The sequence below is a fragment of the Meriones unguiculatus genome, chromosome 3, assembly GCF_030254825.1.
Source record: "Meriones unguiculatus strain TT.TT164.6M chromosome 3, Bangor_MerUng_6.1, whole genome shotgun sequence".
Classification (NCBI taxonomy): Eukaryota; Metazoa; Chordata; class Mammalia; order Rodentia; family Muridae; genus Meriones; species Meriones unguiculatus.
In genome coordinates, this window is record NC_083351.1 from 61,679,256 (window position 1) to 61,703,613 (window position 24,358).

At 41.6% G+C, this 24,358-nt stretch overlaps 1 protein-coding gene across 5 annotated transcripts in view; it reads right to left on the reverse strand.

The window, feature by feature from the left end:
- Positions 1-2,637: 2,637 nt before the first annotated feature.
- Cul1 (cullin 1) overlaps positions 2,638-24,358 on the reverse strand; it is a 74,454-nt gene continuing 52,733 nt past the window's right edge. For all 5 annotated transcript variants that reach the window (XM_021635092.2, XM_021635091.2, XM_021635090.2 and 2 more), the window contains exons 8-22: positions 22,322-22,484; positions 21,631-21,761; positions 16,424-16,531; positions 16,239-16,345; positions 13,532-13,580; positions 12,770-12,901; positions 11,684-11,801; positions 10,653-10,729; positions 10,079-10,210; positions 8,927-9,019; positions 5,772-5,819; positions 5,611-5,693; positions 5,049-5,154; positions 4,195-4,308; positions 2,638-3,223 (exon numbers count right to left, since the gene is read on the reverse strand). In XM_021635092.2, coding sequence (XP_021490767.1) covers positions 3,143-3,223; positions 4,195-4,308; positions 5,049-5,154; positions 5,611-5,693; positions 5,772-5,819; positions 8,927-9,019; positions 10,079-10,210; positions 10,653-10,729; positions 11,684-11,801; positions 12,770-12,901; positions 13,532-13,580; positions 16,239-16,345; positions 16,424-16,531; positions 21,631-21,761; positions 22,322-22,484 — 1,542 coding nt within the window. In that variant the 3' untranslated portion in view covers positions 2,638-3,142. The remainder of the gene's footprint in view (positions 3,224-4,194; positions 4,309-5,048; positions 5,155-5,610; positions 5,694-5,771; positions 5,820-8,926; positions 9,020-10,078; positions 10,211-10,652; positions 10,730-11,683; positions 11,802-12,769; positions 12,902-13,531; positions 13,581-16,238; positions 16,346-16,423; positions 16,532-21,630; positions 21,762-22,321; positions 22,485-24,358) is intronic.

A 24,358-nucleotide genomic window follows, 5' to 3' on the forward strand; every position in this document is an offset into this window, starting at 1 on the left:
CACAGCAAGTGCTCCTAACCAGTCATGTCTTCAGACTAGAACATTGTTTTAAAGGAAACAAGTCAAAACTGTTAAGATTAAAAGGTCAACTTTTGTTGCTCTAGTAATCTAGTAGTTGCCAGTTCTGCCCCAATACTTGGTCCTTTTTCACTCCAGGACTTAGGGAAGCAGTAACAAGGGTGGTGAGGGGTGGGCACAGCATCATCTCTAGGGAATGAGTAGACTTTCCCTGAATCTAGGTTCTGCTTTTTAATGTTTTTTTTTTTTTTTTCCTTTCTAGCTGTTAACTCATGGCCCAGGGAGGTGTGCGCTTTGGCATACTTTAGTATAACCTATATCTTATCTCAAAAATAGTTTTACAGTTATCTTGTCACTGTGGGATAACAAAATTAGGATGGGGTAGAAATTCAGGTTGGTAGGTGTATAAACCGACCACCCCCTGGTCTGAAAGGATTTTATAGATATGAGAGAGGGCACAGCCAAAAGCATCTGGAGGAGCCCGGGGCAGAGAGGAAGCAGAAAAGACTGGACATGGCAGGGATAGCTTTAAGAGGGGAGAAGAACGGGATACAGAATATCCCGTGAGAGGCAGGAACACAGCAAGGAAAAGGGAGAGGGAGTGGAAGGGGACACACTGCAATCATAATGGTTATAAGGAGAATGAATAGCTGTGGGCATGACAGCCTGTGAGCTGAAGGGAGTCTAAGGAAGGGGAGGTGAGAAGGGCCAGAGGCCAGCATGGACTTTGAATGTCTGGCAGGTGCTGAGGAAGCCCTGAGGCCAGCATGAGCTCATGGCCGCTGTGACATTTTGGTGGAGGGAAACTGGCTAAGGAATGCTGGCTTTTACCTAACCTCTCCTATAGTCCAGGTTGAGCTCATTTCTGAAGATTTGGACTGCCTTTTAGAGTTTGGGAAATTGAAATTTCCTTTGGACCTAACAGGTTTTTTTCTTTTAGTGTCCCCCTCCCCCCACCTCTTTTTGACAGGGTCTCATATGGAGCCCTGGCAGGCCAGGCTGTCCTTGAATTCAGACATCTGCCTGTCTAGCTCCCTACATGATCAAAAAGTAAATGTCGGTTTCTTCTCTTGCAGTGATAAAACACAACCAAATGCTGACTTAGAGAATCCCGAACTTATTTGGGTTCTAGGAGGGTGAGAGTCCACTATGGCAGAAGAGCATAAAGCTGAGTGAACACACTAACACCAATACTGTTCACTTACCAGCAATCTTAAGACGTGAGGTTGGACCTGCCCTCACCCGGCCTGCAGGCCAGTTCCTGTATACTTACCTAAAGGCACATTTGATCCTGGAGTAATTGAAGAGATCCCAAAGTTCCTTGTCCTCTTCATGGACTCAAGCCAGATTCTTAAAGTAGGTCCATGGTGATTTTTTTACAGCATGTTTGTCTCAGATATAAAAATGAACTGTTAGAAGGACAAGCAAGCTGTGAGCATCATTCAGCTTACAAATTATAATAGAGTTTTCAAATCATGTCTGTGTTCTCTGGGGCCCTTTAGGGTGGAGGGAAAGCAGAGTGGAATGGCTGGGTCACCTGTTTTTACCTGGTTTATATACTAAGTGAGACTGAAGAGTAGATACACTAAGAGGCATGGAGGGAGGAGTGTGAAAAAGCATGCCGGGGAATCCTAGTGCTAGGGAGGCAGAAGCAGGATCACGAGTTTGAGGCCAGCCTGCCTAACGGGACGTTCTTTCAAAGCAAGGGGCTAACGATGTGGCTCAGAGGTTCAGAACTTGCTTAACACATGCAAGACAGGTTGAGAATTACAGCTGTGACCTCTCCCTCCAAAATGCAGTGTAGAAACTTAAGTGCATTCAGAGCTGAGTGGTTCCTTGCTTAGACTTTATAGCGTAGGGACAGCTTGTTAAAAGTGACTAAGCATTACTGTCTAAGAACTCAAGGCATCCTTAGTGGAGTGGCAGTGCCGGGACTACTGAGATTTACGCTGCCTCTGCATTCCTCTTGCCCTTTGGCCAAGAAATGGAGATTGAGAACAAAGGTTGATGCACTGCCTTGTTTGTGGCAGAGTCCCTGGAGGTCTGAGCCCTAGGCTGGACCAATCCCAGGAAGATCCGAGCCTTGAACCCCTGACCTGGGCCCTCCTTCCAGGGACATCCTGGGGTGACAATGGCAGCCTCCTTGGAAAAACTTCACTGGGAGAGACCTGAGGTGGGATTCTCAGTTCTCATGCATAATGAGCCAAAGTGGAGAGGGCTGAGCATCCTCCCTGCCGACCCAGGAGTGAGCAGTAATTCAGGTCTTTAACCTCAACTGGCAGCCTCTTTATAGTTAGAACTGTAAACAGTAAGTAGCTGCCACCTCCTGTCACTGACCGACCTCAGGACTATGGAGGTAGGAGACCAGGAGGTCATGAGCTCATGTTGGTTCTACTTCCATTGTCTAGTTCTACTTAGTAGGGCAACAAGGACCAGCATCATCTAGTCCCTGCAGGGTCAACAGTGGTAATTTGGAGTCACTGCCTCTCATGCTATACTCACAGCACTGAGGATGACTCAGAAACAAGATCAAAAGGTTTAGGGGGCCTTAAAAATTAAGGACTAATTTTCAATCCAGAGAATGCAGCCCTTTTGAATTCCAGGAAGACACTGGGAATATACACTTGCACAATCATTAAATCTTTTATTTACATATAGAAATTAGTAAAACTTAAAACAAAACCAAATGCAACTTGTACAGAAATCCTTTAATTTTCTTTATTTCCACACATTAAAAAAATGAAACACACTATACAAATGGTTTTCATAGCAGATTACACGTGGGTCCATTCAGACTCGCTCTCGTGTGCTGCCTTAGACGACAGCTGTTAACCAGGGAGCCAATGTATTGATTTAAGTGCAGTAGCATGCAGCCTCAGCATGGAAGGTTCGGTTCCCCTCTGTCCATAAGGTAGGGTAAATGGCGTTGGCGTCTGTTTACAGACTGAAATGTGTCAGTCCTGAGCAGTCCTGCTGTAGCTTGAGACCAGCTGGTGGGAACTGTGGTCTCAGCTTTAAAAAGGGAGGTCCAAATGGCGGCAGGCTGGCTGCTATGAACTTGAGTTGTTTCCGTTCTATTCACTGAAACTATTTGCTTGGGGTCGCACAGACCCTTTGAGATGGGTTAAGCCAAGTAACTGTAGGTGTCCTTTTCACCATCAACTCGCTCCAGATACTCTTTTTCGATGAGAATATCAATGCATTTCTGGGCATTATTTTAGGAGGAAGAGGGAAGACAAATACAAATAACCATCAGGACAGGCCTACCACCCTCACCATGGCTACCCACCACTGAGCTCAGCAGGGAGCAAATTCACCTGTCTACTCAGCCTGGAACTGAGGAGACACTGCTTTCCTGAATGAAGTCCTTTGGGAAGAGTTGCTAAGAGTGACTAAGCACCCCTCAATCTGTTTGAGGCATTAAGGGGGCAAGTGCTGTACCACATCTAGGCCACTCTCTCCCTTTCTAACCAAGCCCAGCTACCTCTGGGCAGGACTCTGCGCCATCAGCAGCACAGGATGGGTGTGAAGCAGGACGTGAACGACCTGAAGCACCTTGCCAATAGTTCCCTACGATATTTTGGGCTCCTTACCACTGAGGGAGGACTAACCACTCACTGCCACCCTTGGAGGCGCTCCAATAGCTGAGGCTCACCCAAATAGTTTCAGAAAAGGAAAGGCCTGCTGAGTTATTGACAGCAGAAACTAGGCAAATGAGATCACCAGTGCCCTAGACAGTATGTGCATATAACACACACCCTGCATGGCAGCAGAGAGAGATGTTTCCTAACAATGCAGTCCCGGATGGGCCCCCTCACACTGCCAGGCAAGTTCTCACCCGTACAGCAGACAGCACTCTGTACACTCCTTCCTCCTAGGCAAAACCAGCCAAGGCTGCATTATGGCTCACAAGCCAGGACCCCTAACTACCACAGAAATGTAGAGATAGGGGAAACATGGGAAGTCTTGGATAACTGTGACTTCTTCTTTGTCAGAGTACCAATTACAGAAGTGTGTTTGTGACCTGTGTGCCTCGATGTATTTACTTCAAGAATGAAGTTAGCGGATTCCACTGTGTGAGTAAGCCAGTTCCCATTTTATAAAACAGCCACTAATCCTTTTGCTACATGCATCCTAACAAGAGAAGGGACAGCTGCTGCTCTGTAATTCACATACCTTGATCACTGGGACCCGAGGTTTGAACCTGGAGGACAGCTGAGTGAGGACTTCACCAAGTAACTGCTGGTGTTTCAGGACTTTCCTCATTTTCATGATTCTCACAATAGCCGCCTAATAAAATCAACAAGGAAAAGCCCGCTTAGAGCTGAGCATGAAAGTTAAAGGCAGCTTGTACATAGGCCACCTCAGCTCTATTTCCACGCATAGGGTAACAAGTGTCCAAAGTTGGCTCTATGATGTTTCAACCCTAACAGAACAAACTTTAAAATGTTTTAGCCAAGGGGCTAGACCTATGGCTCAGTTATTAAGGGCACTGGCTGCTCTTGCAGGGGACTTGATTTTAGTTCCTAGCAACTACATGAGTAGCTCACAACACTCTAACTCTAGTTCCAGGAATTGCAGCACCTTTTTCTGACCTCTGGGGGCACCAGTCATGCACATGTGCCCTTCTATATAGACAAAACATGCATATAAAATAAACGTAAATCTTTAAAATGTTTTGGCCAACTACAAAGCACTAAGGAATAAAGAAAAATTGTGTCTGTAAGGCCACAGAAGCTACCTAGTCTTGTACTCAACTCTACTTATTCTCTTGTTTCTTTCAATCTGTCATATTTATCTGTTTCCCAATACTTAGGCAAGTAGATTAGATTATTTCTTTTTGGTACATAGATCACTTCATCCCTGACACCCTGACACCAATGTCCTGGGCTTTGGGCACTGTCACCTTTGGCCATTCCTAAACCCTGTATTGTTCTGGCAGCACTTGCCAATTACAGCACATACAAGGCCAACACATTGGCCTAAGTATACAGTGGCTGTCCCAGGGATTCAGCAGACATGGCAGTCACCTGAATCAGTAGTTTGCGGTCTTCCTCTATATTTTTGTGTGTAGTTTCTTGTTCCTGCTTCTGTTCTGTTTTCATTGGTACATTGATATTAACTCTTAATTTCTTACTGTCAAAGAAAAGAGAGGAAATAGAAAAGTCATTGAAAAGTCTGCTCCTGTCTTTCAACGCTGCAGGTTTTGCCTCCCTGGACTGGGGCAGAAGGTGGTTCATACCCATCTCTTCTGTATCATTTCTACCACCCACCTGGGAACTGTCCCTCCCCCAATTCCATGTAATTTTACCACAGAGCTATGATGTGACATTTGATCCTTCAATTTTGTGAAGTGTGGTAACATCAAAATAATTTGACATTAAGGTATAAACATTCCATACGAGCCTCTCAAGAAGACTTAGTTTCGAAATAAAGAGAAAATCAAACCCAGCACTCAGCATCAAACAAAGCAGCATTGAGGACTGCCAGGCAGTCAAGATTGTACAGTTTTTTCCCCTGGCTCATGCCGATGCTGAAGTATGCCAGGTGCCAGAGGATAAGACCAGCAGCTGTGTATTAGATTTTTCTTACTTTTTATAACCAAGATATAACTTTATTAAGGTGTCTGGCTTCAATTCCACCTCATCAACATTAGCATTTTCATCTTCCAAGACCTAGAAGAAAATAACTATTACTAGGCACATCCCAGGGAAAGGTTTTCTTCTAGTTCAACAAAAAGTACAAAAACTTACCAGCAACTTGGACTTGAGTAAAATCTGTAGGACTTGTGCCAAAATGTCCTGCAATTAGAGAGAAAGATGGTGAGCAAGAAGGAACAACACTTCTTCCCAGTGGCTGTCCCAGAGATTTGGCTCATTGTCCACAAAAATGGTCATCACCCCAAGCAGAACCCCAGAGAAAGTGATATGGCTTCTTCTTTATGGCCTGAAGCACCCCAAAATCAAAGGCAATAAAGCAGTTCTCCACTAACACTGGATACAATATGTGGCCTCCCCTACTTCATTAAACCTACAGGAAATGAACTTCTCCAGAGTCTGAAGGTTCACAAGAAAGTTTTGTGGTTCGGGGGAGCAAGCCTCAGGCTTTACATATGCCAGACAAGTGCTCTACCACTGAACTACACCCCTGAACATCAAACGAAGCACTAAGTAGCTTCAGCAGAGCCAAAGTTACATGACCATGCTTACTGGCTGCTGACTTGGCTTTAGTGAACTCAGTGCACCATGTGACCTCTTATCTGTAAGTAGTAACTGGTCTGGTGATTAAGGCTAGACAGAAGGCTAGCCCTCTTCATAACTGCACCCACACTGGTCTGACGCTATGCAGGTTGATCTGTCAGAAGCAGCCGTGAGGACTGAAGGGCAGCTGAAGTCCTGTAAGGGAATTCTACTAACAGTAGAAAAACTGGTATGGCCTTGAGGAGAAGCCAAGCAGAGAGCCAGCCAGACCTGTCAGTCCTTCCAACCAGCCAACAAAAAATAAAAGTAGGTTTCATCAAAATAATAAAATGTGTGTACAGTAATGTCGATACTATAGCTATCAGTAAATGCATGTCAAGTAAGAAGCAAAATGGGGGCTGGGACTACAGCTCAGTTGGTAGAATACTTGCCTAGCATGGGCCCTGGGTTCAATCTCCTATGCTGCATACCAGCAGGTGTGGTGCAGCATACCAGTGATCTAGTACTCAAGGATGCATGTAGAGCGGCAGAAAGACAGTAAGTTCAAGGCCATTCTCTACCTATGTAGTGAGTTTGAGGTCATCTTGGACTACAGGAGACCCTGTTTCAAAAATAACAAAACCCAAACAAAACAAACAAACAAACAAAAAAAACCCTCAAAGAAACAACGTGAATGGGAGAAAATGTTTGAATAAGCTCCAGATTCAGTGAGATGCTGCTGCAAAGGAGGGATGGAAAGTGCTCAGCAGCGACAATTCCAGTCTCCAACATGCATGCATGCATGCATGCATGCATACACACACACACACACACACACACACACACACACACACACACACGTGTGTGTGTGTGTATATATATATATATACACACTTTTGGAGGTTGGTCTGATGCATGTTCCTGGCCCTTAAGATCTGGTTAAACCTTATCCTTGTTTTGTAATCCTGCCTAAGACATATCTGATTGGTTGATGTTTAAACAGCCTATACCTGGGCAGGCATGGCTAAGGTTCCCGGATTTTGGAGGACAGGAAATCACAGGAGACAGATGGACAGGAAGAAGGAGGGCACCACAATGGGTTAGCATGGAGAAAAAAAAAAAAAAAAACATGTGGGCTGAGAGGAAAACTCTACAATGGTGTGAAATGGGCCAGATGAAGGATAAAAGCAAGTATTTATAAGATTGTGGATGGAAGATAGTTCAGATGAGGATGGTTAAGGAGGATGGCCGGGAGGTAGATGGTGAGGCTAGTGAGACAGGGTAACTGAAATATCTGCCTGGCCTAAGGTAAATAAAGCAATTATAAATCTAACAATTGTCTGTGTCATTATTTGTTATAGTTGGTTAAATAATATCACTACGATAATCTTAGGGCTAATAATGAACACTATACAGCCCAACACTCATACACAATACACACGCACAATACACACACACACACACACATGCGCGCACGCGCAAATGTGCATAGCCACACAAACATGCACGTGAATAAAGTTTGACACCTAATAAACCCTGTAGACAAAATACTAAGTGAAGTTAGACAAGTACAGAAAGACACATACAGCTTGACTCCACTTTTATGCCATGCCCAGAGTAGGAGAGTCCATAATGGCTATTCGGTGTCAGGGACATGGGGCAAAGAGAGAAAGCAGACTTGTCACAGACCCACTGGCCATGGGTCTACTCTCAAGGGACGAAAATGCTCTGGAACTGGATAGTAGCGGGGGCTATAACAACTGTTTATTGACTAAATAAACAATATTAACAGCTTTATGTTACGCGAAATTTTATGCTATTTGAAAGATACTGCAGGAGAATGTGACTAATGGGAAGAACAGTAGGAAAAATAAGTCAAAATTCAACCTCAGAAAAATCTAGCTGGAAAAGAACCGGTTAAACGAGAGCGCCAGGTGTGGTATACACCTGTATTCTTAACAACTGGGATAACGGGGAGTGGAAGTTTCAGGCCAACCAGGGCTGCCCAATAAGACCTTGTCTTAAAGAATTAGTTAAATGAATGAAAGGAATTCACTCACACTAACATACATGCACAGAGAGAGAGAGACAGACAGACAGACAGACAGACTAAGTAAGTGAGTGTGTGGGTGACAGAATGGGTTTAGAAACAGAGCATTTTGCCAGGCGATGGTGGTAGTACACGCCTTTAATTCCAGCAAATGGGAGACAGCCAGGTGAATCTCTGTGATTTCAAGGCCAGCCTGATCCTGAGTTCCAGGACAGCCAGGGCTCTACAGGAAAACCATTTAAAAAAAAAAAAAAGAGCCTTCTGTAATGTCCTTACAACGCTGGCAAAACAGAGCGTTTGTAACACCCTTATAATGCTGGCATAAAAGTTTATAAGGGTTTAACTAAAATTGGCCACCACCATCACAAATGCTTGTTACCACGTCTGCCTGAGTAAACATCTGTTTTCTCCAAAACAACAGTCATAAAATCACTAGAGTGGCACATGGAGCTTTATAACCCAGATCTTAACGCCACTAGCATCTGGAATGTGCTGGATGTCCCTCACAGTAGCTTAACAACTAGTTAACTCAGGTTAACTTTCTGCTCAAATGAACCTTGTGGGGTTTTGTCTTTGTTTTTTCCATGCTGCAAGTATCTATTAAGTCAAAGTCGGCATCCTGATGAGCAAAGAAAAGGTAGCTGCAAAGTCCAAAGGGAGTGTGAAACGACGGGAATACCATTTTAATCTGGGTGCTGTCAGTCAACTGCTGCACAGTATAGGCATCTTCTGTGTTGTACTGAAGCAGGATTGCCATCTGGAACGTGGACGCCTTCACAGCCCAGAGAAAACAAAGGAGGAAATGTGAAAATATGGACCAAAGTCTTCACAGGCACAACCTACTTTCACAAAATGCATTCTTTAAACAAGTGCAAAAAAGGAACGAGAATACAAAATGGCACAAGGCCAGGGTAAGGTACATATCTGCCTTGAAGATACCACTCAAACACTGAAAGGACTTTCAGTTTTCCCATGAAATGTGTCCTCTATGTAAACATAACTAGATAAGCATCTCCACTCTTGTGTAAATACAGACCAGGTACAGGGACATTAATCATCAGTTGTATTTTCATACACAGTAGAACAAAAAAATTATTTTTTTGGTACACATAATGTGTATGTGTTCAAGCTGATAGAGAAGTCCAGACCAGGGATGAGGTTACTTAAGTATCTTATTAGGTAGGGGTTCAAAGGTTAGACTAATAAGTAGTTTGGGTCACCTACTCTAAAGTTTAATGCTAAAAGAAATTTGTAATTATCATTACCCTTCTCAAGATATGAAATAAGTATTAGTTGTGAAACACTGAGTACAGAAGAGTAGAAAGAACCTAGACTTTGAAAGAAAATGTCTTAACAGAAAATTTAACCATGCAACATTCAAGCTATAGTGCACTGTCAGTGAGCTGGGCCTCAGCTTCTTATCTGCAGATGCTATTAGTCCCCAGCTCTCAACAGTAAGCACTCCACACAGCTGGGAGCACTAGGGAGTCTTACCAATGTGTGACTGGGCGTAGACAGCGAAATGTCAACTTTTAAATCTGTTACCCAAGCGTGTCAGGCAAGGGCCATGGCAAACACCTATCAAAGACCCCTTCTATGACGTAAGCACACATACTCCTAACTCAACTGAGGAGAAAACTGAGGCTCAGAGTAAGAAGATAACTTGCGCCTCCAGCCAGAGTTCAGCTCCCTTGCCCGTGACAAGCACACTATGCTCCCTACACTCCTTTATCAGAGGATGAACTGCATCCCACCTCATGAGCTGTCTGAGTTTCTGTAATTTGTCTTATCATCTAGTGCTAACTGCTTCCCCCAAATAAAAAGGCGTTACCTGCAAAGTGTATCTGTTTTTGAAGCAGTTGGTGACTAGCTCCCCTTTGGACAGCTGATACAACCACGTCAATTTTCTGCCACTGTGACGGCTGGCGTAGAAAGCTGTAAATCGCTGGTAACTGCGCTCCAACTGGACAAAAGAACAGCACTATGTGGCATCTATGGTTCTCCATTCTACAGTCAGCATTTCTAAATAAAGCTCCCTGACCCCATGTTCCGAGAACACAATCAGTGCTTCCAGAGAAGTGCACTACAGATGTCAGGCGACTGTCTTGTGGGCACTCTAAGATACCCGAGAGTAGAACCCAAGCAGGTTTCTACTTCAGGCCCACTAGGTACATCAATAGTTCACCAGGCAACCAGTGAGATTCTCTAGTTGAGGAGTAAATCAACACTGTTTGCTGCTGCAAAAGAGATGAGCAGCCTTCCATTAGCCAACCCAGGCCAGTTTCATAATCAGCACCAACACTGCTCTGACTGCTTGACACAGCACTGCAGTCAGCACACTAATGGCCAGGCTGCCCTTTTCCTTCTCCACAGCTGAGGAGACCAGATAACAGAGCCACCCTTACCTCTGATGGCAAGGCAAATGTGCAAGACTGCTGAAAGGGCCACGATCCGGAACTCAAGACTTGAATACTGAAGTCCACTGGAGGTGGAAAACACATTTAATTACTCTACAAATTAAGAAATTCTATTATTTCATACAAACAAGAAATGGTCAAAATTAAAGAAAATACATTAAAAGTCTTCCTTAAATATAAAATTAAGAATTAAACATAAAGAGTTTCAACGTATCCAATTAAAATGAGTACAATTGGAAGCCTAACAGTGGTGCGCACTTGTGATCCCAGCACCAGATGCGGAGGCAGGAAGAGCACAAGTTCCAGGCTTACGAAGTTGCACAGCCAGATGCCCTCTATCAAACACTCAAACTAAAGGTTGAAGAACCAGAAACTGTTTGCCTCCAAGGCAATGTTATTCCAGTTTACTGTCAATACAAATTCCTAAGACAGTCTGCCTTGTTCAATTTCATTTCCCCCCTGGATATGAAGCTCAGCCTGCTCACACAGTGTGTGGTGACTAGGAATGGTTTAACAGCCCCAAACACAAGAAAATGGAAAGCTCAACAAGCAACCCACTACCTCTATTTTGGCTTGTTTACCACTTATACTGTGAAGACAGTAGAGACAGGTATAACCTATGAATTAGGACAATTTCATCTTCACAGATAACTGAGAGATCCACTAGCAAAACTGTTTTAAAAAGTTTAATAATGACAGCAGTTCTAATCTGGGAAGAATAAAATTCTCCCAACTTTCATCAGAGAGAGAAAAGAAAGAGAGAGAGAGAATATTCAGAAATGTATCAAACTAAAGTTCAAAAGACAAAACAAGCCCATATATCAGCCTCAGACTGAAGTTGGAAGCATATGACTGGTCCTGGGGGCAAAGGCCACCATCATACTATCCTGGGAGTTAGGAGAGGCCTCTTAGGAGGAGAGGCTTTTTAGTCTTTGAAATTCTGACATCTACCACCCTCATTTCTCTCATCTGCTACAAAGAGCTGGGAAACAGTCCTGATATGAGCACTCGGTACTCACAGTCCAGTGGTTCTGAATTCGTTAGATGCTTTTTGAACTGTTCATTCAGATCTTTGCTTACACCAATGTCTTGAAACATTCGCTGAAGTTTGGAAGTGTACTCAAAACCACAAGCTTGCTGAAATAAACCCAAGCAATTGTTTCATTAATTTGCACAGAAACATGAATGTACAGGATATATCTTTAGTTCTATGAAGCTACTACTACCAACATTTAGTCATCTCTTACGGAATAAATATATACTGATTAAAATTAGTGTTATAAAAAGAGTTGAACAACTGAGTCTTCAATATGCCATAGCATACTGCAGCATTTAAAGCAAGGTACTCTAACGCTGCAGTAAATTACAACTAGGAAAGGATTTAGAAACAGGTAGAGTGGTACATATTTGAAAATCCCGTACTCAGGAGGTGGAGCCAAAAGGATCAAAGTTTTGAGGATAGTCTAGGCTGCATCAAATGACCCTCAAATCATGCCTTTTCATGTCCCAATTAATTTGCTTGTCCCTTATTTAACTACTGAACTATCTCTTCTACCATGTGCCTGCTGAAGCTTACACCTCTGGTGTGGAGGTGTTTGGAGATAGGCCCTTGCGAGTCCATGAATGTAGGGTTCTTATCATGGGTTTGCTACATCTTTAAGATGTTCTCTGAGAGTACTCTGCCAAACAAAGTGGTTAGTTTCAAGCCAGGAGAATCTGCTTTAGGAATGAGATCTAATACTTCTCAGACCTTGATCTTGGACTTCTTAGCCCTCAGACTTAATTTCTAAGACGAAGTCACTTGGTCCATGGTATTTTGTTTTGGCAGTTTAAGCTAAGAAAACCACTAAGCATTCACTCAAAACCAACAGGGTTGAGTGTATGGAAGGCAGGTGAGGATGTGGAATTGGTGATTAGAACCCAGCCAAAGAAGGGCTACACAGATCAGACGGTTCCCAAAATAGGGTGGCAGAGGAAGGAAAGCATTGGCGGCCCAGCTGGGAAGCAGGGCTCACACTGCACAAACTCCTCTGCCCACTGCCAGCGTGGGGAGACTAATACCACATCAATAACGCATGAGAAGTTGGAGTTCTCCAGAACAGTACCTTTAATTTGGAGATCATGCTTGCTTCAGCATCGTCACTCGCACTGTTCTGATGCACCAGTCTCTTGGCAAGCATCTTTGCATAGAACTTTTGAAACACATCTTTGTCCTCGATGTATTTGAAGACCACCATCTGGCAAAGCCAGGGAAAGAACACATTAGTGAAGTAAACTCAGAAGCTGACTATCTCTAGCTACACCAGGATCTAAGGATCGCTGGGTTTTGGGTTGCAACCTGTACTGATGACATAAACTCTCCTTGGAATGTTTACAGTAAGCACTGCCACCTATTCCTTAAATTGCAGTTGATTAGACTAGACTTAGTAGCAAGAAGCAAGTACTTGGGCTAGAGAGATGGCTCAGTGGGTTAGAGTACTTGTTCTTACAGAGGACCTTAGTTCCATTCCTAGAACATGGTGGCTCACAACCATCTGTAACTCCATTTCTGGGGACCATAAACCATAAACCATAGACCCTTCTGACTTCCTTAGGCACAGGTACACAAGTGATGCATATGCATACACGCATACACGCACACACACACACACACACACACACACACAGGAAAAACACTCATATACATTAATAAAATAAACCAATCTTCGAAAAATTAAAAAAGAGAAGCAAAACAGTAACAACATTAAAAATAAAATTTTAGGAGTAAAACCATAAATTAAAAACTAACTGCCTATTAATAGGCATATTTTAGGCCCTATGTAAACAGCCTTACAAAGGGCAGTGGGTGCGGCCATGAAGCGCCTTACCACTTGATTGAGGGTGTCTTCTAGTTCTGCCTCTTCTGGGTTCTTGGAACTGAAATTTAAAAGGGCAGTGTGTTTACAAACAAGCAAGCAGATGTGCACACATATCACTCTGCCAAACTGGCAGGGCCACATGTGGTTTCAAGTATTAAATGCTGAGCTCTCAGATCAGCTGGTGAGCAGGGGGAGGTTACTTTTCTGTCCTCCAGTAATTTGGCAATGTCACACTGTACCCCACTATAGAGATTATAAAATAGTCACTTAGAATATCTAAGATAAAAATCAACAGACATTAATAATAAAGTTTCCTCTAAGATAACCCATTTAAATATCTGTAAGTGAGCTTAATTTTTAAAATTGTTCCCCAAATCTGTATACTTTTACTTTGAAAAAATAAAAAAAGCAGTTTCTGTTTAATGGTCTAATAATTAAAGATAAGGAAAAGGTATGAGGCACAGGTAAGGCTCATTCCTTTGGTCCTATCTAGAAAACAACTGATCAATTTATTCTGTGGATATACAGGATGCAAAGCAAATTAAGGGTCAGTTTTCTAAAAGGGACTTTGTAGAAGGATCCTGTGTAAAATGAACTGGTTTGCCTCAACCTTGGTCAAAGACAACTATAGAATACACAGAACAAGAGAAATGGTCTCCTCAAGAGCAACACCAGTTGGTTATCTAACCCCAAATACTTCATACGCCTGAAATCATATACCTATAAGCACTATTACACAGACTGAGCTGTATTTATTTATTCAGGACATACACAGTAACAACAACAATTAAAGAAAAAGAAGTTGCGCATCTGAAATTGGGTGGGTGGGGGTGTAACATGGGAGGGGGTCTGGAGGGAGAAAAGGGTAATTATATTACAATCTCAAAAAGGAAAAAAGGAAAAATAACCTCGTCACCAAAATATCTCTAAAACAATGTTGTGATTTGTTGTTGTTTTGATACCCAAGCTTCCCTCCAACTCATGGAAACCCTTTGCTTCAGCCTGAGTGCTGGGATTACAGGTGTGCAACATCATATCCACTATGGAGCACTGACAGGTCAGGGAGTTAATCTCTCCTCACCGCTCAATGCCAACTACCAACATACACTTGTTAAAGGAGCACTCTGGAATGTCTCTACCACTCACCTTGAACAGCATTAACTAACTGGATGTAGTTGTGGACACACAACTGTTTGTCAAGGACAAACTGAAGGCCTCACAGAGTAGCTCTGTATTTAAGTCACTTTCTATAACAACCTGAGAAGCAGTATCAAGTCTTAAGAGACCCCAAGTTTAAACTCCTTTTTCCAAACCAGCAAGATGTCCCAGTGAAAGGTGCTTGTCACCAAACCTGATGACTCCAGTTTAAAGCCAGCATTTCACATGGTGGAAGGGAAGAACGGATTCTTACAAGTTCTCCTCTGACCTCCACAGATGCACTATGACACATAGGCCCCAGAATAAAATACTCAGTTCCTACTGGCCTGGCAGGATGGTTTTCTGGCAAAACTAAGAGAGACAGCTTTTAAAAAGTAATTTTAAAAAACAGAGACAGTAAGTGACCCTTTACCCAAAGTCTCCCAGCATGTAACAAGCAGACAGCACAGTTCTCTAAGCACAGTGAGCTGCTTCAGGTGTGCTGCTGAGCTACTACCACAATCCAAAGATGCCTCATGGTCTACATTTTGTACAATTATTTTCGACTTCACTGATGATGATCTGTTAACCTAAAAAGAAAGATTTTATGTGTATGTGTGCATACCTGCTTTTCTGTACGAGCATCATATGCACACAGGAACCTACAGAGGCTAAAAAAGGGCATCAAATTCCCAGAAACTGGAATTACAAGTGTTTGTCAGCTGCCAATGTCGGAATGAACTCAGGTCCTCTGCAGGAGCAGCAAGTGTCCTTAACAGTTGATTGATCTCTCTGGCTCTGAGAGTTAGACTGTGATTGTTCACACTGGCATTTGAGGGTGCTCTCTTAGCCTTAAGAACTATAAAAAGCATAATACAGTGACAGTTTGCAAGGAGGAGAATGCTGAAGTTGGCATGTAAGAGCCACAGTGAGAGGTGAGACCATGTTAAGGACTATGCAGGCTCATTGCCTAGCTTTTCAATAAAGAGGCCTGTGTCCCCTTCATAGCATTTGGTGATGTGGTATGTGGGACACTGAAGCAAATCTTGAACATTCCTGAATCAAAAAAACTGTGAAAGGGAGAGGCTGAGGGAACCAGGACACACACAAACATGTGTGGAACATAATAACACAGAGGAAGAAGCCAAGTTTCTTCAGCCTGCCTCCAAGCTCTGAATACAGTTAAGAAGACAAGAAAAAGTGTCAGGTATATGATGTCTGAAAAACGAAGTATAAATAGCACCAACAAATGACCAAATAAAACAAAACTTTAAGGTATGCAGAAAGTTGGACATGGTGATGCACTCTGTAATCTCAGTATGTAGAAGGCTGTGGATAGGAGGGCTGCCGGGAGTTTTGAAGCTAGCCTGAGCTACAAAGCAGGTTTGTCAAAAACAAATTTTATATACCAACACTTAATCCATATTGTATTCAGTCTTCTACTGCCTGGAAAGCCAGTGGCAGCTGATGCAAGTTTCAACAAATGCAATGCAAGGAAATATAATGCAAATACTGATTCCTTCTGTAAAAACTGAGGTTTAAACAAGGTACTAGGAAAAACTCAAAATTAAGTCACTACCTTTTCTTCAACAAGGAGTCACAGTACCGAGCAAGCAGCTCAGGAGATTTACTGGATGACTGGGCCATTTTGGTAACTGCATTGTTGTTTATGAAGCGACCACAAGCCTGTGTCATATAAACAACAGTTAGAGAAATGGCATCCTGCACATACATACTGAACAGGCAGCAAAGTAACACATTTACCTTATCAAGTGCAGCCACAAAGCCAGCGTCATTGTTGAATGCTGACATCACCAGGGCATTGTATTTTTTGTGAACGTCCAGCACTGTCTGCACATACATCTTGGGGTCCTTAGGTAGAGGGAAAACCACAACTAAGCAGGAATTATAAGAGCACATTCTCTGCTGCTCTAAAACATTCTGTAAGTTTTAACAACACCTTCAAAGAAATTAATATGATCAGAAATACTTTTGATCCCACCACTGAAACACTGTTTACATTGTGTTTATATGTAAAACAAAGTAACTCTTCAGATTAAAAATTAAATATCTTAAAAAAACTTGAAAAGATTAAAGTATTTTTCAAACCTCAGAAGGTCTGAATGCAGGAGGGTATATACAATAGCAACTGTGTGGCCAAAGTCAGGGACAAGTACTGGGGATTTAGTGTGTTGCTTGGGGTGGGCAACAGAGAGTCTTCAGACAAAAGAACATAGTACAAGATAAAAGAGATGGATGGGGGAGGAATCATACAATACCAATGGTTGATTAGCAGTCATTATCTGCCAGCAGGTATCGCTTTTTAAAAAATTTAAAATTTTATTATTAGTTACATTTTATTATTAACTCAGGTATTGCTTTTAATGTCAATCTTAGAAGCTTAAACTAAGATATACTTCTTACCAAATTAAGTGGCAGCTGGGCCAGGAAAGGACTCAGGTAGATGACTCCTGAGTCTGAAATGTTCTCTGCAGTTTTCAGAATGGAGAAGGCCCAGCTGATGAACACATAGAGGCAGGAAAGCTCTTGACTAACCCTTCAAAACCAGGAGCTTCAGGTGCACAGAAATGAAATATTCTGGCAATGCCTCCAAATTCCTGAAGTGCGATTTCACTGCTGGTATTTTTGAGACAGTCTCTCTAAATAGGCCAGGCTGATCATGAACTTGTGACCTTGTCACTTTCCCTGCTGGGATTACAGAGGTGCACCACCATGCCTAGATCCCAGTTCCTGACACACTATCTTGAATGATTCAGGAACAAGAAAATAGAAACTCCTGAATACTAATTACATTACATTTTTGGTAAAGTTTATTTTTAATTAATAATGGGTAAAACCAGAATCCTACAATACAATCATTCTCTATACACTGCAGGTGTGTTCTGTTTAAAAATATGATACATAGATGCAAAATTATTATGAAAAAAGTATATAGTGTGATGACAGAGTTTCACTGAGATGGAAAGATGGTCTTTACCTGATATAATCAGATAATCTGGTCCCTGTCTCATGACAACTATTCCTGAATGTTGCAGAGATGGCACCACTCTAAAGAAAGCATCAGAGAGTACCTACAAGTCAAGCAAGCACTCACTTCATATGTGCTCCTTTTTTGTAAGGACTGCATTTTCCTCCTTTGCTTGACTTAATTTTGGTTTATCATTAAAGCCTGTATTACTTTGGTGGACTCAGGTTTTCAAGTGCTTTCTGATCTCACATCAAATTACTGAACATTTAAACTCTTCCCTTACAATTTTCATAGTCACTGGTTTTTACAAAGGACTCTAGCCTACAGTGACATCTTAGCACAGGAAAATGCAGTAGTTTCTACTGGACCACTCAGATCCCATAAGGCACCACTTAATATCCTTGCAAATAACCAACTGCCTGTCAAAACTACCAACTTAAAGACTCAGACCGCCTACAAACCTTTTTCTTTGGGACTATCACTGATAAGATTCATATAAGGTACATTACATATGTAAACATTCCAGTGCTTATTTTACAATGACTCAAGTTAGCAGTGGAGGGCGATAAACTCACATTCTGTTAGAAGCTGGGTGATGAGCCTGCATTATCCCTTACCACATGCTCTGCCTCTCACTGTGGCTCCTATGTGCTGACTGACCTCAGCCTTCTCTTCCATGCATCTGCTCTCCTGCTCTGTCTTGACTTACAAGTTGGATTCTTAGACAACAGTAATGACTCTACATTTACTGTTATGTGCTAGGGAGAATTATAACCATTTCTCTGGTCTTTTCACTTTAAAAAAATTTTCCCCTCAAATTAAGGATTTGGAAACAAATTTCTCAGTAAATGGCCAGAAGAAATTCCCATGTGGTGATGCAAAGCTTTGCAAAAAATAAAGTAGCCTCCAGATTGATTTTAGATGCTTCATAATCAGGAAGACCCAGCAGAGTATGGCTGAGGTCGTGGATTGACAGGAATCCATAGAACAATGTGCCAAGATAGCCAGTCCTAAAACGTAGCTTTAAAAAGTCCATTATTATTATTATGTGTATACAAGACATGTTTGGTTATGGACAAGGGGTGCCGCAGTACTAGGGTGGAGTTCAGACAACTTTTTGGAATCAGTTCTTTCCTTCCACCATGGGCCCTAGGAGTCAAAATCAGGCTGTCAATACTTTGGTCTTCTCCCCATTGAGCCATCGCACCAGCCCTGTTCTTTTTTGAGGCAGGGTCTCATAGCCCAGGCTAGTCTCCTATGTACTATATAGCCAAGGGCAGCCTTGGGTCTGATTTTCCTTCCTCTGCCTCCTGAGTGGTACAGTTACAGTCATATGCCAACATGCTTGACTTGAAAAACAAAATTTAGGCTTAAAAAAAAAATGAATATAATAGTGATAAGTCTGGCTCACATCCAAACAGTACATGAGAGGGTTTTTTTTTTTTGTTTTGTTTCGTTTTGCATATAAGAAACACAACCCTTCTCAGTTGCCAAGGGATCCCATTCAATGCTCATGATTCTAAAAACGATTATGACATCCATGACTGACACTTTTAACAATCTAGACCAAAGTCCCCAGCAAGCTTGTACAACCTACTCTTCAGAAGCCGTGTGATTCTATTTCCTAAGCCAAAAATGAACAACTGCCCTCACCCTGTCATTGTCATTCCCTCTTAATTGTTTCAACAAAGCCTACTGCTATTCTTACAGCCACTCATTAGTTTCAATCACGTTCTACATGGTAGCAATGTTTTGACTAAAAATCTAGCCTGTCAAATGCATGATTATTATTAACAATAATACCCTTGTGCCCGTTAGCTGGGGTTGACATAATTAATTAATATACTTCCAAGTTCTGCCAACATCTACTTAGCTATCTCTACCTTTCCGGTCTCTTCTTAAATCCTCTGTCTTTACTTTGTGCTCGTTTATAGTCAATGACTGAAGGGCTCTCTGGGAATCTCTCTTTGCCTAGGTGGGAAGTGACTGAAGAAGACACTCAACATTGACCTATGGCCTCTACATATAATGGTTCAGTATACACATGTATATACCCCCAGTTCCAATGAACACACACAAGGAGACCAACACTGGTCTTCAAAAGGCCTGAGTTAGGCGTTGGGGTATATGCCCATAGTAGGATAACCTGGGAGGCCAAGACAAGAAGAGGCCACCCTGAGCTGTATGGTAAGACTTAGATTCTACTTCTGATGATCATGTGTGATTTTAACTTCTGACCGAGTACTATTCAAGAACACTGTTAAAAAGAGGTGAACTGGGAGTATAATTCTACATAGGCTTTTAAGAAACATCTCACTCCTCCTGTGTGTAAACTTGTGTTCCCTGGGCCACTAACAGATTTAAACAATCCTTTCAATCTAAGCCCAGGCTGCTCTAAAATTCACCAGGCAGCCCAGGAAGGCCTTGAATTCATGGCCTACCTGATGAAGGATGGACAGTTTAGTGATGCGTTTCTAAAGGGCCTTGACCAACAGAAGCTCACTTTAGTATTTGTCTTGGTAAAGCACAGTTTACATGAGAATTTAGTTTGATGTGGTATACAGACTGGTTTGGGAATGAATTGCTTCCACAAAGAGTTCGTTTACAGAAAGATTAAAGAATTCCATTTGTTGGAAAAAAAAAAAAATGGTGTGGCTGCCTTTCCTATTTGTTGTTTCTTCTTTTTCCCACCCCTTATCTCCCAACCCCTGCCCTCAGTTTCACCCCTCTGAACCACCAGCAACCCCACCTCTCAGGGGCCTGAGAACTTATATAGCCTCTTGTTCTCATAATTCCAAAGGTCACATAATAGCAGAAACTATCTACAGCACAAGGCAAATTATAGTCAGCTGATGTGGACAATCTGAAGCAGCCCCATAGCCCCATACCTGGGATTAAAATGAAAACATATTCTTATAATATTTCTGTGTTTTTGGTTTTGTTTCTTCTTCTTTTTTTGGGGGGGGGGGAGGGGAGGTGTCTGTATAGCTAAGGCTGTCCTGGACTAGCTTTGTAGAGCAGGCTGGTTTTGAACTCAGAGATCCACCTGCCTCTGCCTTCCTGAGTGCTAGGATTAAGGGCACGATCCCCCTTGTCTGGCAATAATTCTGTGTTTTTTAAAGAAACCAAAATTCCAGGATTTTCAAAAATGTCACACTATATCCTGGATGCTAGATATGAAAAAATTATTGTATATTTTTCCTTTTTTTGTTCCATGATAAGGAAAAGTTGAACCATTCTTGTTCTGAGGTTACAGACCTAACATTCACAAACTTAAGATAAGTGGTGGCTCAGCAATTAAGAATGTGTATTGTTCTTACAAAGGACCAGTTTAGTTCCCAGCACCCAAGTTCACAACAACTACCTCTATGAGATATGACATCCTCTTCTGGCTTCTGTGGGCACTGCACCCATGAACACAAACCCATTTTTAACACAGAAATAAATAAGAGGCTAAAGAGATCACTTAGCAGTTAAGATCACTGGTTGCTTTTCCAGAGGATCAGGGTTCAATTCTCAGTACCTACACAATGGCTTACAACCTTTCCTAATTCCAGTTCCAGGGGCTCTGAGGCCCTCTCTATTCTGACCTCCTTAGGCACACATACATTCAGTAAGAAATACTTCTACATACTAAAACAAGACAAAGATTTAAAAAGGAGATTATCCATATTTAAAAAGGTGCTGGAGAAGGCTTAGTGTGGTGGTACAGGCTTTTAATCCTAGCACTCAGAAGGTAGAAGAAGTAGATGGATTTCTGTGCGTTCAAGGCCAGTATCAGCTATATAATGAAACTCAGTCTTTAAAAAGGATGCAAGAATAATTTAAGGATTTTGTTAACTCTCTACTTTCAAGTCAAAACAAGTTCTCTGTGAGTGTCAACAAAATGTTAACTACACAATTACAAAGATGTACTGCACACGCCTGCAGTTGGCATGTGAAAATAACGGGCTCAGCTACTTTTCAGCCAGGCACTACTTACATTTAGAGCAGCTTCTCCACACTTCTCAATTGCTGCAAGACCCTGATTATGAATATGAGTTTCTAGTAGTTTTTTCAATTCTCCTAGGCCATCCTGAATTCTAGATACAAGATTATACATGCGGCCCAAATCTGAAAGAAAAAAGGAGCCAATTTTATGCATGGAAACCAACTGTACTTATTCTGCTCATTATACACTTACGTCAAACAGAAATATACTGTGAAATAGGAAACCATCTTCTAGATCTGGTATAGTTTGCTAAAAGCGACAATGAATTTAGTCTATTAGAAGTTTACTTTTCCTTTACCACAAGAATCCACTAATTTTACAACAGAGAAAAAGCACTCAATGTTTTCTAAAATCCTGCTGAGATATTTATGCCCCTAAAGGTACTAAAACACTTGTTTAAAAAAAACACACACACAATATAGATATGCATTTCAACTATAAGTCATGCAGGGATCACTCAAATTATTCACTTCATATATGTATTCAATCTATGATGGTTTAAGATGGGAAATCCTAGGCCCAACAATGTGGCAGAACCACTAACAGTTCCTACCAGCACAGAGAAGCAATCAAGGGAAGAGAAAACAAAAGTCTTTCCATCTTTTCAAGGGAAGAATACTCACACACATTCTGCCACCACGGGTAATAGCCAAGGTAAGTAAGTGGAACAAATTATATTCACCTTCATTCTTGTCAGCATCCAACAAATTCTGAAACTCTGTGTGAAAAATTTCCAAGTGTTTTTCGATAAGGACCTGCTCACATTTCCGTGCTAGTTCATCTTGTGTGCTCTCGTGGAGGTAAACCTGGACTCTCCGCTGTTCCTCAAGCAAACGAGCCTCAGCCTGCAGAGAATTAAATCAAGTCAAACCAATGAATGGTTTATCACTTTTAAAGAACTATTATGTGAATGACAAATCAAATTCACAAATCTTCTAGTAAAGCCTGATTAAGGAAAGGAGAGGAAGACGTTAGACTGTAGGGTGACTGTCAACCACATTAGAAAGCAACTGGTATGCTCTACTCTCTCTTCAATACAATGCTCTACGCCTTTAAGAGCCCTAAGAACATTATCATAATTAACAGTTCAAATGTCTTCATGTCATTTTTCTTTGGGTAAATAATATTTCACATCTTGAAGGCGAAGAACACCAACCCTGTGGGAGAAAGCTGCAGGTCCTCTTTAACATGTGGACACTGAATTAAGAAGCTCTACTTTGGTTTGAAAGATGTCTGAAGTCAGTGGTCACAACCAATATAATCCTAGAAATGACCATTCAAAAATAATAATCAGCAATAAAGAAAAAGTGTGGTATAGTCACTGAGGAATCCTACATTATCAGAATAAGGAAGACATTTCATTGATAGTCTTGAATTACTGAAATGATGTGAATAAAAAGACAAAAGCCGTATTTCACTCTCCACACAGACTTCTCAGATTTGGTACAATTACCACTGGAGAATTACCACTGAGATTGAATAAAAGAAAACAACTGACTATGCAAAGTTTGGACCATCAAATGTGACCCTGGGTGGTTTTCAACCACAGGAGACCAGCTATAGCCACAACATACACTCATACTTGGCAAAAAGCTAAACATGCAAAGTAAAGTTCAACATAGCAAACTCTATCCTTCACAAAGTCCATATTCTAAACACAGAACTCACAAGCCAGTAAGTAGATCCAAAAACTGAAATGAGAGAATAGATAAGTCACAATAAAGAAACATGAAAGGTTTGAAGTTAGTAAATTTCCAGTGAGAAACTTAAAAATCAAAATATGAAAAAAAAAATAAAAATATGCCAAAATATTTTATTATTTGATAAATGAAAAGTATCCAGTAAAATATATCATTAATCTGTAAGTTCAGTGTAAAAGAATGACCCCTGGAAAAAGAAAAAAAAAGTTCACAGCAACATTCCAGTCTAGTAAGTATCCCAGGCGTGTGGGTCTGCCACTGTGTATTCCAGAAAGTCTTTAATTTGTATTTTTGTTTCCTGGATTACAAAGTTCTTCTAGAACCATAAATTCCAAGTTCAGGCTCTGCTGCAGATTTCAGGGTTTCATTCCATTTGATAGTGAAGAACAGAGCAGATGAATACTGAACTACCACTCTTCCTGTTTAAGTTACATCTGTTTCTTGGGAGAACACAGATCATCTTGGTCAGCAAAACAAAACTCATTCTTCTCAGAAGAGAGGCTAGGCTTTGATTTTCACTGGGGACACTTGACTCTACTGGCAGTTTACAGAGCTTCCTCCAGGGGCCAAATGGCAGAAAAGTAGAAGCAGGTCCCGAATTGGAACGTAATTGTGGTGCCAAGTATCTTTACCATCGCTTGTATTATTTACTGACCATGGAACACCAAGATCATATTTGAATGACTAAGTACCCTAAACTTCGTGAAAATGATCCTGATTAACTCCATTAGAAGCAATTCTCAACAAAAACAAAACAAAACTGAAAGGTTGGTAAGCAAATTAATAAAATAAGTTTTTTTTGGTTTTTTTTTAATGTGAATGCTTTGGCTACATGTATGTATGTATGTATATACACTATGCATGAAGTACCCACAGAGATTAGAGGCTCCCTCAGAACTGTGTTGACAGATGGCTATGATCTAACATGGGGGCGCTGGAAACCAAACCCAGGTCCTCTGCAAGAGCTATACCTACTCTTTTAACTGCTAAGCAATCTCTCCAGCCCATAATTTATTTTT